General features: G+C 46.3%; 1 protein-coding gene across 3 annotated transcripts in view; it reads left to right on the top strand.

Annotated features, from left to right (window-relative positions):
- The first annotated feature begins 805 nt into the window (after nt 1–805).
- The window catches only part of GTF3C2 (general transcription factor IIIC subunit 2), a 32,562-nt gene continuing 20,487 nt past the window's right edge, over nt 806–12,880 (top strand). Inside the window, exon 1 of one of the 3 annotated variants that reach the window (XM_012497598.2) lies at nt 806–1,101. Coding sequence is in view for 2 of the 3 variants with exons in the window: in XM_030799514.1 (XP_030655374.1) it covers nt 1,746–1,754 (9 nt within the window). In the remaining variant the exon portion in view is untranslated. The other 2 variants (XM_030799514.1, XM_030799513.1) reach the window with 2 other exon arrangements.

Below are 12,880 nucleotides of genomic sequence, written 5' to 3'. Positions count from 1 at the left end.
GGCCTTTTTTTTTTTTTTTATTTTAGAGACGGGGTCTCGCCGGGCGCGGTGGCTCACGCCTGTAATCCCAGCACTTTGGGAGGCTGAGGCAGGCGTATCACGAGGTCAGGAGTTCGAGACCAGCCTGGCCAACATAGTGAAACCCCTTCTCTACTAAAAAGACAAAAACTATCCAAGCTTGGTGGCGGGCGCCTGTAATCTCAGCTACTCGGGAGGCCAAGGCAGGACAATTGCTTGAACCCGGGAGGCGGAGTTTGCAGTGAGCCGAGATTGCGCCACTGCACTCCAGCCTGGGGACACAGCAAGACTCCGTCTCAGGAAAAAATAAAAATAAAAATAAAAATAAAAACGGGGTCTCACTATGTTGCCCAGGCTGGTATCGAATTCCTGGGCTCAAGTGATCCTCCGCCGCCTTGGCCTTCCAAAGTGCTGGGATTACAGACGGGAGCTACCATACCCAGCCAAAGCCATGCTTTTCTACTCCTACTCCTTCCCTTCCTTGTCCTCTTTCCAAGCTCTCTCGGGCCCATCCCTGACTTCGCTACTGGCAGAAGCCGGAGTCATCCTCCAGCGGCCCGCGGCGAGGACTTCTTTGTCTCCCAGACTCCGTCTTGGGCTCGGACGCCGCCAGGGTTGCAGGTACAGGCTCTCAGGTCTAGCTGGCTCTTCCGGCCCCAGGCGCGGCAGTCTGGCCGGAAAGGCCGGATTCAGCGATCCAGAACGCGAGCCCGGCCTGGGAGTCCGCCTCCTCACGGCTCCCGTTGAGGCCGCGTGGGAACCCGTTGGCCGCGCAGGCGCCGATCTCCCCTTTTTGACACTGCAACTCCCATGAGGCCCTGCAGCGTTCCTGGCGCCGCTGAAGACGCCCTGGAACTCGGCTGGCTCCGGAGGGCTCGGTGAGTCTGGCCGCGCTGCATTATGGAATACAGAGTCTAAGAGAAAACTAGCCCGGCACCGACTCCGGACCAAGCACACGTGTTTACCTTGTGCACTGGGGTGGGGGCGTCAGTGAAGAGCAGCTAACAAGATTTCGTCATAAGACCGCGACCAGACAGGCGGCGCCATCTTCGAACTTAGACTTCCGGAAGGACTTTGGCGAGGGTGAGTGTACCGCCGCAGCGGGTGTGTGGGGGGCCCCACAATTACTCCTCCCCCTTCTTTTGCCATAGCACTAAGGTATTGGGAACAAACTCCTGGCTCCGCTCTTCTCCCAGCCACAGCAGCGCGCCCTTCAGCGTCTGCGCTCCTACAGAGCACCATCATGCTCCGCACCTTCCCTACTGTGGCCACCGTGCACCCCCCATCTCTGCAAGCCTCGGCTCTTGCCCTCCTCCCCTAACGCGGTGTCGGTAACGCGGAAGCCTGTGTCCGGGCCTAGGCGCTGCATACATAGCGTCCCTCGAACTCGGCGAACCTACAGTAGTCCTTGTTAGAAAAACCAGGGCTCCTCTCCCGCACAGGCTAGTGGAGAAATCTGCCTTCACGCCCAGGATTGAAGAAGGGCAGGTGATGGCCCCTAGAGTAGTTGTGGGTCAATCTCTTTCAGCTGTGTCCCAGCCTCTTCCTCGAGGAGGCTCTTTAACCCCGAGGGTTGTGCCCAGCGCGCTGCAACGCCATTGGCGTAGCCAAGGGCTAGTTGTGTTTCCCTGTCTAGTCCTTTTGTCCCGTGGCAAGTTGGCTGTCTGTTGGGGAAGTCAGAGGTGGCGACTTCAACTCCGTCGGAGGCAACTCACTTTGTTGGAGGGATGTACAGGGTATGGACAAACCTCTTTGTGCCAGAGGCATATACAATTTTAAGTCAATCCCGTGCCATCACTATTTTTGCAATCTCTTCTTATCAACTGTACTATTGTTTTCTGAATAGTTCTCTTTAAATTGACTTACTTAAAAAGTTTAAATGCATTAGTCTCGACCTAAACAATATAGATGAAACCGTGGGTTTCGTGGGCTATTTATAATTGTTTATGTAAGTTGAAATAAAAGCACTAGTCATTAAAATGTTCGTTTTCGTACCATTAAAATCATCTTGCATACCGCCAGTTGTACCCTAGGAAGACTTTAGGAAACAATATATTAAGCCAAGCAGTGTATTCAAAGTAATTTCATACTTAAGGTGCAGTGTTGTGTCATTATTTTTTCTTGGTTGGGGAGGTCGGGCTGGCATCCTGGAGCAACATGGGAACCAGACAGATTGGGGTGCAATGGAAGATTTTAGAAACTCTAGTACGAATTTACTGATCATCTGTTCCTTTACTGTGTATCCAAAATTTGTACCCATCACATCCTGCTGCTGCCTTCCATGAGAAGTGTATTTTTTTTTTTTTTTTTGAGACGGAGTTTTGTTCTTGTTGCCCAGGTTGGAGTGCAGTGGCGTGATCTCGGCTCACTGCAACCTCTGCCTCCTGGGTTCAAGCGATTCTCCTGCTTCAGCCTCCTGAGTAGCTGGGATTACAGGCGCGTGCCACCACGCCCGGCTACTTTTGTATTTTTAGTAGAGACGGGGTTTTACCATGTTGGTCAGGCTGGTCTTGAACTCGTGACCTCGTTATCCGCCCACCATGGCCTCCCAAAGTGCTGGGATTACAGGCGTGAACCACCGTGCCCGGCCAGGCAAATTATATGTACAGGCAATTCATAAAAGACATATGGATGTCCGATATATAGAAAGAAGTTGCTAACACCAATTATTATCAGTGTAAATAAATGGAGTGGGGAAGAATTCTTTCACCTATCAGACTGGCGAAAATTAAAAAGATAAGTAAGGGTATGATAAAATGGGTACTAATATACATAAATAGTTTTAATTTTGGCGAGCCGTTTGGTAGTATCAAATTTTGAAATGTGCATATTCTTCAGTGTAGTACAGTAATTCCATGTTCAGATGATTATTCGAGAAAAATAATTTATTGATGAATTAATGAAGAGATTTGTACTAGAATATTTATTTCAGTATTTTTTGCAATAGTTTTTTTTTTTTTTTTTTTTTTTTTTTTGAGACGGAGTCTCGCTCTGTCACCCAGGCTGGAGTGCAGTGGCGCGATCTCGGCTCACTGCAAGCTCTGCCTCCCAGGTTCACGCCATTCTCCTGCCTCAGCCTCTCCGAGTAGCTGGGACTACAGGCGCCCGCCACCACATCCGGCTAATTTTTTGTATTTTTAGTAGAGACGGGGTTTCACCGTGGTCTCGATCTCCTGACCTCGTGATCCGCCCGCCTCGGCCTCCCAAAGTGCTGGGATTACGAGCGTGAGCCACTGCGCCCGGCCTTGCAATAGTATTTTAACTCAATTGTTCATTAAATGAAGATTGTCTAAATAACTAATTCTATGGAATGCCATGCAGCAATTAGGAAGAATGAGATAAATATGTGTATACTGAGGTAGAAAATCCTTAAAAAAAAAAAAAAAAAAAAAAAAACCGGAATCTTCCTCTGTCACTCAGGCTGGAGTGCAGTGGCTTGATGTCAGCTCACTGCAACCTCTCCCTCTGCCTCCTGGGTTCAAGTGATTCTCCTGTCTCAGCCTCCCAAGTAGATGGAATTACAGGCGCCTGCCACCACGCCAGGCTAATTTTCGTATTTTTAGTAGAGATGGGGTTTCACCATGTTGGCCAGGCTAGTCTCCTGACCTCAAGTGATCCATCTGCCTTGGCCTCCCAAAGTGCTGGGATTACAGGCGTGAGTCACAGCGCTTGGCCTAGAAAATCCTTAAGACGTGTATAGAAGCTCTCTTAACTGATTTCCATTTAGCTCCTTATGTTAACTGACATACCCTGTTTCCTCTCTAAATGCCTGAAGCTTGAAGGTTTTTCTCCTGTAGACCTGGTCAGTCTGCTTCCCCTAGTTGAGTTGAATGCTTGCCAAGAGTCATTGTATTGGTTCCCACTTTTTTTGAGAGAAGATCTTGCTCTGTCACCCAGGCTGGAGTCGAGTGGCATGATCACAGCTCACTGTAACCTTGAACTCCTGGGCTCAATTGATCCTTCTGCCTCAGCCTCTCGAATAGCTAGAGCTACTGGCATTTGCCATCACACCCAGCTAATTAAACATTTTTTTTTTTTTTTGTAGAGACAGGGTTTTGTTATGTTGTCCAGGCTCCCACCTTTTTTTTTTTTTTTTTTTAATGTTTTGCTTTGTCTTTATATATAGGCTGGGCGTGGTGACTCAAACCTGTAATCCTAGCACTTTGGAAGTTGAAGGGAGAGGATCACTTGAGCCCAGTAATTTGAGACCAATCTGAGTAAGATAGTTGAGACCCTGTCTCTACAAAAAAAAAAATAAAAATTAGCTAGGCCTGGTGGTGTGTGCATGTGGTCCCAGTGACCTGAGAGGCTGAGATGGGAGGAGCACTTGGGCCCAGGAGGTCAAGGTGGCAGTGAGCCATGATCGCACCACTGCACTCCAGCCTGGGTGACAGGGGAAAGAAATTTTAATATGAAAGAGTTATTGTTTCTATTAAAACTAAGTTGACTGGGAGGCTAAGCTGGGTGGATCACCTGAGGTTGGGAGTTTGAGACCAGCCTGGCCAACATGGTGAAACCCCATCTCTACTAAAAGTACAAAACTTAGCTGGGCGTGGTGGCACATGCCTGTAATCCCAGCTACTCAGGAGGCTGAGGCAGAAGAATCACTTGAACCCCAGAGGCGGAGGCAGCGGTGAGCAGAGAGCATGTCACCGCGCTCCAGCCTGGGAGACAGCGTGACTCTGTCTCAAAAAAAAAAAAAAAAAAAAAAAAAAAAACTAAGTTGAACCATAGATGGTTGTTTGCTGCTTTTTTTTTTTTTTTTTTTTTTGAGACGGAGTCTAGCTCTGTTGTCAGGCTGGAGTGCAGTGGTGCAATCTTGGCTCACTGCAACCTCCTGCAAGCAATTCTCCTGCCTCAGCCACCTGAGTAGCTGGGATTACAGGGGTGTGCCGCCACACCCAGCTTCTTTTTGTATTTTTAGTAGAAACGGGGTTTTACCATGTTGGCCAGGATGGTCTCGATCTCCTGACTTCATGATCCGCCCACCTCAGTCTCCCAAAGTGCTGGGATTACAGGCATGAGCCACTGCACCCGGCCTTTTGCTGCCATCTTTATAGTATTTTATATCAAGTAAAAGTTTTGTAAAAACAATTCTAAAATAGTAAAGGAAGCAAACTAAAACTAAATTGAATGCTTTAGAAAGACAAAAGAGGTGAGTTTGCAAACAAAAAAGCTGCCAAATAGATGTGAATGAGACAACTGTAAAAATTTGAGAAAATTTTGTAAAACTCTGGAATTTTACTGCTCGTGAATTGCTTCTCAAGAAAAGTGAATGTTTCAAGAAAAGTGAATGTTTCAAGAAAGTAGTGTTGGAGCTGCTGAGAGGTCAAGTTGAATGAGGCTGAGAAATGTCCATTGGATTAATAATACAGTGATTATTGATGATTTTAACTTCACTGATGAGTTGGGGGACAATATGCTTGTTAGGATGATGCAGGGAAATTAAAATAATCAAAGAACTTTTATTTATATCTTAAACTATATACTTTTATTTATGTCTTAAAAGTTTGACTGTAGGAGGAGGAGAATATTAGTGGGAGGAGGAATATGGGGTAAAGGATTGTTATGTGTGAAGATGAGAATTATAAACGTATTTAAATGCTGTTTGGAAGGAGCCAATAGAAAAGAAATGGATAAACAATAATTCCAGTTCCATTAGGATATGGGAGAATGGGGCTAGAACACAAGTGAAAGGTTTGGTGTTAGAGAGTGAATGAAGGTTTCAGAGACAGGGAGTGTTAGCTTACTTGGCAAGAAGTTGAAGTATCTCCCACCTAACGGGTTTGGTTTTATTTCAGAAATCAAAAGCAAAATCATTTGCAGAGAATCAGGGGATCAGAGAATGTGTAGGGGGAGAGCATGTAGGGGCTGACTAGAGAGAAAGTGGGATTGCCAGTGCTCAGCAACTTAGATTCACACATAGAAGAGTTGGATGGTTGAACTTACCAGGGCTTGAGTTTTGCTAAGCATGTGGAACAAGATGATGAAAAGAATATCAACGAGAATCTGATTGAAACGAAGGAATCTAAACTAGATAGGATGTGGCTGACATACAGAGAAATTAGAGAGATCAAGGGATAGCGGCTTGATATAGCTGGAGAATAAAAGTGATAGTGGGTAAGCAGTCTAGCTGTAATGATGGGAGATCAGATAGATGTCTTAGTGATTTTGGAGGTTAAGAGGTTTGGGTGATGACAAGGTTCAGAGAGTGACAGCAAAGTGAGTAGCTGCGGTTTAGGTGAATGTTCTAAGCATCAAAGGAACAAGATTTTTACAAGATGGGGGGAGTGTGGGACTGTTGGTCTGCAAGTGGCATCGCAGAGGAATTGAAGAGACTGATCCCACTTTGAACCCTGAGGTAGGTGGGATGTGAGTGAATGAGCAACCTCCACTTGAGAGCCTGGAAAGTGAGAAATTTCATTTTCTGGAATTTTTTGCATCCAAGATTCTGAATATGATTTAGGTTTTACACATCAAATATGCCCCTGGAGAACTTTGAATCTGATTTTAGAGAGGAGAGAGGCAGACCAGGAGGCATGTATTTGCTGATGCAGATTTTGGCAGTGATGAGGTTCTGGATCAGGAGCTAGAGAAGCGGCTTTCTCATTTAGTTAGGTCACGTTCTGATTACTGCAGACACAACTTGTTTATGGAGCCATTGGCTGTGGTAGGGGCTTCTTGATTCAGCAGGTGGTTTCCCATCATAGCAAATGTTTTGTTATTATTTTATTTTATATTTTTGAGATGGAGTCTCACTCTGTCGCCCAGGCTGGAGTGCAGTGGCACGATCTCAGCTCACTGCAGCCTCCACCTCCTGGGTTCCAGCGATTCTCCTGCCTCAGCCTCCTGAGTAGCTGGGACTACAAGTGCATGTGGCACCACGCCCAGCTAATTTTTGTATTTTTAGTAGAGACGAGGTTTCACCGTGTTAGCTAAGCTGGTCTCAAACTCCTGACCTTAGGTGATCTGCCTGCTTTGGCCTCCCGAAGTGCTAGGATTACAGACGTGAGCCACCATGCCCGGCCTGCTATTTTTTATTTTTAGATGCAGGGTCTTGCTCTGTCAGGATGGAGTGCAGTGCCACAATCATAGCTCACTGCAGTCTTCAACTCCTGGGCATAAGTGATCCTCCCACCTCAGCCTCCCAAGTAGCTAAGACTGCATGCAGTTGCATGCCACTACACTCAGCTAATTTTTTTCTTTTTTTTTTGAGATGGAGTCTTGCTGTGTCGGCCAGACTAGAATGCAGTGGTGCAGTCTCGGCTCACTGCAAACTCTGCCTCCTGTGTTCAAGCGATTCTCCTGCCTCAGCCTCCTGAGTAGCTGGGATTACAGGCATAATCCACCACGCCTGGCCAATTTTTGTATTTTTTAGTAGAGATGGGGTTTCACCACTTTTGGCCAGGCTGGTCAGGAACTCCTGACCTTAGATGATCCACCTGCTTCAGCCTCCCAGAGTGCTGGGATTACAGGCATGAGCCACCGCACCCAGCCTCAGCTAATTTTCAAAAAAAAAATTTTTGCAGAGACAAAGTCTTGCTGTGTTGCCCAAGCTGATCTTGAGCTCCTGGCCTCAAGCGATCCTCCCACCTTGGCCTCCCAAAGTGTTGAGATTACAGGCATGAGCCACTGCGCCCAGCCCAGCATATGATTCTTGAGCCAGCAGCTGTAAATAAGAGCACCTTCCCAGTTTGATAAGCACTTGTTCCTACCAGCTGTTTTTCCCTCAACCCTCCTCGTGATCATTTATTTATGCAAGTGTTTTTCAGCTTGAGTGTGCGTCAGAATCCCCTGAAGGGCTCGTTAAAACACAAGGTGCTGGCCCCCATCCAGAATCGCTGATTCGGTAGGTCTGGGGTAGAACTAGGAATTTGCATTTTAACAAATTTGCAGGTAATACTGATGCTGCTGTTTCTGGGGCCACACTTTGTGAACCACTGATATGAACTGTTTAATACCGTGTAGTGAATTCCTTTCTGCTTGAACTTATTGGAGAGGATTCTGTTCTATGCAACTGAATCAATATAGGGGGGAATATTTATTTTATTTATATCTTCTTTCTTATCTACTTTGTCATTGATTAAAAGAAGTTATTCTATGTCATGAACATTTTGCTTTTATCTTTTGATGCTGTTATTTGATGTTTAAATGTTCATGACATTTATATCTTTTATATGATTTGAAGTTTTATTCATTATAAACTACTCCCTTTTGGGCTGAGCACAGTGGCTCATGCCTGTAATCCCAGCACTTTGGGAGACTGAGGCAGGGGGATCATTTGAGGTCAGGAGTTCAAGACCAGCCTGGCCAACACAGCCAGACCCCATCTCTACTAAAAAATACAAAAGTTAGCCGGGCATGGTGGCACATGTCTGTAATCCCAGCTACTCGGGAGGCTGAGGCAGGAGAGTTGCTTGAACCCAGGAGGCAGAGGTTGCAATGAGCTGAGATCACGCCACTGCATTCCAGCCTGGGCAACAGAGAGGCTCCGTCTCAAAAAAAAAAAAAAAAAAAAAAGTACTCCCTTTATTCCTATTTAATATTTTCCCCCTAAATTCGACTTTACTATTGTCATCAAAACTCCTCCTTTGTTTCTGCTTAGATTTTGCCCTGTACATTTTAGTTGATCTTTGTATTTTCAGCTTTTTGAGTTATTTTGTTTTAGGCATCTCTTGAAAAGCATATAGTTATTTGTCTTTTAAAATCAAATCAGGGCCGTGCGCAGTGGCTCACGCCTGTAATCCCAGCACTTTGGGAGGCCGAGGCAGGCGGATCACGAGGTCAGGAGATCGAGATCATCCTGGCTAACACGGTGAAACCCCGTCTCTACTAAAAATACAAAAAATTAGCAGGGCATGATGGCGGGCACCTGTAGTCCCAGCTACTCGGGAGGCTGAGGCAGGAGAATGGCATGAACCCAGGAGGCGGAGCTTGCAGTGAGCCAAAATCGTGACACTGCACTATAGCCTGGGCAACAGAGCAAGACTCTGTCTCAAAAAAATCAAATCAGGCTGGGCACAGTGGCTCACACCTGTAATCCCAGCACTTTGGGAGGCCAAGGCAGGCAGATCACTTGAGGTCAGGAGTTCGAGACCAGCCTGGCCAACATGGTGAAACCCCATCTCTATTAAAAATACAAAAATTGTCCGGGCGCGGTGGCTCACGCCTGTAATCCCAGCACTTTGGGAGGCCGAGGCGGGCAGATCACGAGGTCAGGAGATCGAGACCATCCTGGCTAACACGGTGAAACCCCGTCTCTACTAAAAATACAAAAAATTAGCCGGGCGAGGTGGCAGGCGCCTGTAGTCCCAGCTAGGCAGGAGGCTGAGGCAGGAGAATGGTGTGAACCCCAGGGGGCGGAGCCTGCAATGAGCTGAGATCGTGCCACTGCACTCCAGCCTGGGTGAAAGAGCGAGACTCTGTCTCAAAAAAAAAAAAAAAAAAAAAATACAAAAATACAAAAATTAGCTGGGTGTGGTGGCGGCCGCCTGTAATCCTAGCTACTGGGGAGGCTAAGGCAGGAGAATCACTTGAACCTGGGAGGCAGAGGTTGCAGTGAGCTGAGATCAGGCCACTGCACTCCAGCCTGGGTGACAAGAGCAAGACTCCATTTCGAAAATAAATAAATACAAAATTAAAATCAAACCAAATCTTTATTATTTTTTCTTTTGAGATAGCATCTTGCTCTGTCTGCCCAGGCTGGGATGCAGTGGTGTGATCTCGGCTTCACCTCCCAGGCTCAAGTGATTCTCGTGCCTCAGTCTCCCGAGTAGCTGGGATCACAGGCGTGTGCCACCATGCCCAGCTAATTTTTGTATTTTTAGTAGAGATGGGGTTTCGCTATGTTGGCTAGGCTGGTCTCAAATTCCTGGCCTCAAGCAATCTGCTCGCTTCAGCCTCCCAACATACTGGGAATACAGGCATGAGCCTTTACCTGGTCCTATTCTTTCTTTTAATGGATGAGTTTAAATGATATGTGTTGTCATGATACATGTTTTTGTTTTTTTTGTTTGTTTTTTTGAGACAGAGTCTCGCTTTATTACCCAGGCTGGAGTGCAGGAATGTGATCTCTGCTCACTGCAGCCTCCACCTCCCGGGCTCAAGTGATCTTCCCACCTGCAATTCCTGAGTAGCTGGGACTACAGGTCCCTGCTGCCCACCATGCCCAGCTAGTTTTTTTTTTTTTTTTTTTCCTCAGACGGAGTCTTGCTCTGTCGCCCAGGCTGGAGTGCAGTGGCACTATCTTGGCTCACTGCAACCTCCACCTCCCGAGTTCAAGCAATTCTCCTGTGTCAGCCTCCCAAGTAGCTGGGATTAAGGCACGTGGCACCACACCCAGCTAATTTTTGTATTCTTAGTAGAGACAGAGTTTCACCATGTTGGCCAGGGTGGTCTCGACCTCTTGACCTCGTGATTGGCCCACCCTGGCCTCCTAAAGTGCTGGGATTACAGGCGTGAGCCACTGCACCTGGCCCTGTTTTGGCATTTTTCTGTAGAGACAGGGTTTTGCCATCTTCCCCAGGCTGGTCTCAAACTCCTGGGCTCAAGGGATCCTCCCACCTCTGCCTCCCTAAGTGCAGGGATTACAGGCATGAGCCACTGGGTCCTGCCCTAAACTCACCCTTTTATAATGACACTAATCTGACCGGTCAGGGTGGAGCCCTTGGGGCCTAATCATCTCTTAAAAGTCCCACCTCTTAATACTGTTACAAATGGCAATTAAATTTCAGCATGAGTTTTGGAGGGGATGTTCAAACCCTAGCTGTTGGATTTCACAATCCATTTGATGTTTTTGAAAGTGCAGGAATTTTTTGTTGGAAATTTGCTTCTGTTTTCTTAATCACTTCTTCAAAAGGGTACTCTTCATCTTTCTAATCCTTTTTATTCTTTTGGTAATCTATGCATAGGTCCTTTTGGTTTGTGACTAATTTTGAATGGGGTAGTTCTGTCAGGGCTTCTTATTTATCAAAGGAATAATATAGATGGATTTTCACTGACCTTTATTTACCTTGGCAGTGTTATAATGTATCTTTAGCACATGTGTTTTCTTGTATCCTCAGAACCTGCCTCAGAACGTTGGCCATTGCTATAGTTTATAATCTGGTTAGACTGTAGCTTCTTCAAGTGAGACAGTTGGAAGCTTTTGTTTTATATTTCTTATGGGATTTGTATAAGCACACTTTTCCACTGAGACTGATGAATTGTTTATTCTTAAGACATATATAGATCTATTCGGTTAGGGGGGGGATCCCATCCTGGGATTTGAACTATGTCTGCCCCTTTGTCACAGACAGGCAGGTTATTCTGGCCAAAAACTGGACCCTTGGAGAGTTCTATGTTGCTTAGGTTTCGGGTTTGGTGGTCAGTGATTTATCTTAGTTTACTTTGGCCCATGGTTATACAACTAATTTTTTTGGGTTTGAAGAAAATGAAGACTCATGACAATTTAGTTAATTCTTCAATGTGAAAAGGTTTCTTGGCCAGACGTGGTGGCTTACGCCTGTAATTCCAGCACTTTGGGAGGCCAGGGTAGGAGGATCTCTTGAGGTTAGGAATTCAAGACAAGCCTGGGCAAAATAGCAAGACCCAATCTGCACAAAAAAATTAAAAACTTATCTGGGCGTATTGGTGCAATTTGAAGTCTTGGCTACTTGGGAAGCTGGGGAGGGAGGATTGTTTGAGCCCAGGAGTTAGTGGCTGCAGTGAGCTGTGATCACACCACCACACTCTAGCCTGGGTGACAGAGCGAGATCCTGACTCAGAAAAAAAAAATTTTTTTTTAATTTTTAAAAATTAAAAAAGGCAAGGCATAGTGGTTTATGCCTGTAATCCCAGCATTTTGGGAGACGAAGTTGAGAGAATTGCTTGAGTCCAGGAGTTTGAGTATGTAATCACGCCACTGCACTCCAGCCTGGGCAATATGGTGAAACTTAGTCTCTACAAAAAATACAAAAATTAGTCAGGCATGGTGGTGCATGCCTGTAGTCCCAACTACTCAGGCGGCTGAGGTGGGAGGATCACTTGAGCCTGGGAGGTCCAGGCTGCAGTGAGCTGTGATTGCACCATTGCACTCCAGCCTGGGTTACAGAATGAGACTCTTATCTCAAAAAAAAAAAAAAAAAAAAAAGGTATCAGGATGGGCACGGTGGCTAACACCTATAATCCCAACATTTTGGCAGACTGAGGTGGAAAGATTGCTTGAGCCCAGGAATTCAAGACCATCCTGGGCAATGTAGTGAGACCTCATCTCTACAAAAAATTTAAAAATTAGCCAGGCATGGTGATACATGTCTGTAACCCTAGCTACTTGGGAGGCTGAGGCAGAAGGATTGCTTGAGCCCTGGAGGACAAGGCTGCAGTGAGCTGTGATCTCACCACTGCACCACTCCAGTCTGGGTGATAGAACAAGAGCCTGTCTCAAAAAAAAAAAAAAAAAAAAGTGGCCGGGCACGGTGGCTCAAGTCTGTAATCCTAGCACCTTGGGAGGCCGAGGTGAGCAGATCACCTGAGGTCAGGAGTTCAAGACCAGCCTGGCCAACATGGTGAAACCCCATCTCTACTAAAAATACAAAAAATTAGCTGGATGTGGTGGCAGGCACCTGTTGTCCCAGCTAATCGGAAGGCCGAGGCAGGAGAATCGCTTGAACCTGGGAGGCGGAGGTTGCAGTGAGCCGAGATCACGCCACTGCACTCCAGCCTGGGCAACAAGAGCGAAACTCTGTCTCAAAAAAAAAAAAAAAAAAAAAAAAGAGGAAAAGCTTTCTTAACGTAATAGGATGTTCCTTAATTATCCCATAGCCTACCCATCACCCCCATCCAGGTGAAATATTGATAGCAGGGCACCAGAGAACTCTTTGAC

The sequence above is a fragment of the Nomascus leucogenys genome, chromosome 19 (assembly GCF_006542625.1).
Source record: "Nomascus leucogenys isolate Asia chromosome 19, Asia_NLE_v1, whole genome shotgun sequence".
NCBI classification, from domain to species: domain Eukaryota; kingdom Metazoa; phylum Chordata; class Mammalia; order Primates; family Hylobatidae; genus Nomascus; species Nomascus leucogenys.
Note: the sequence above shows the minus strand (reverse complement) of the source record. Positions and strands in the feature narration are given on the sequence as shown.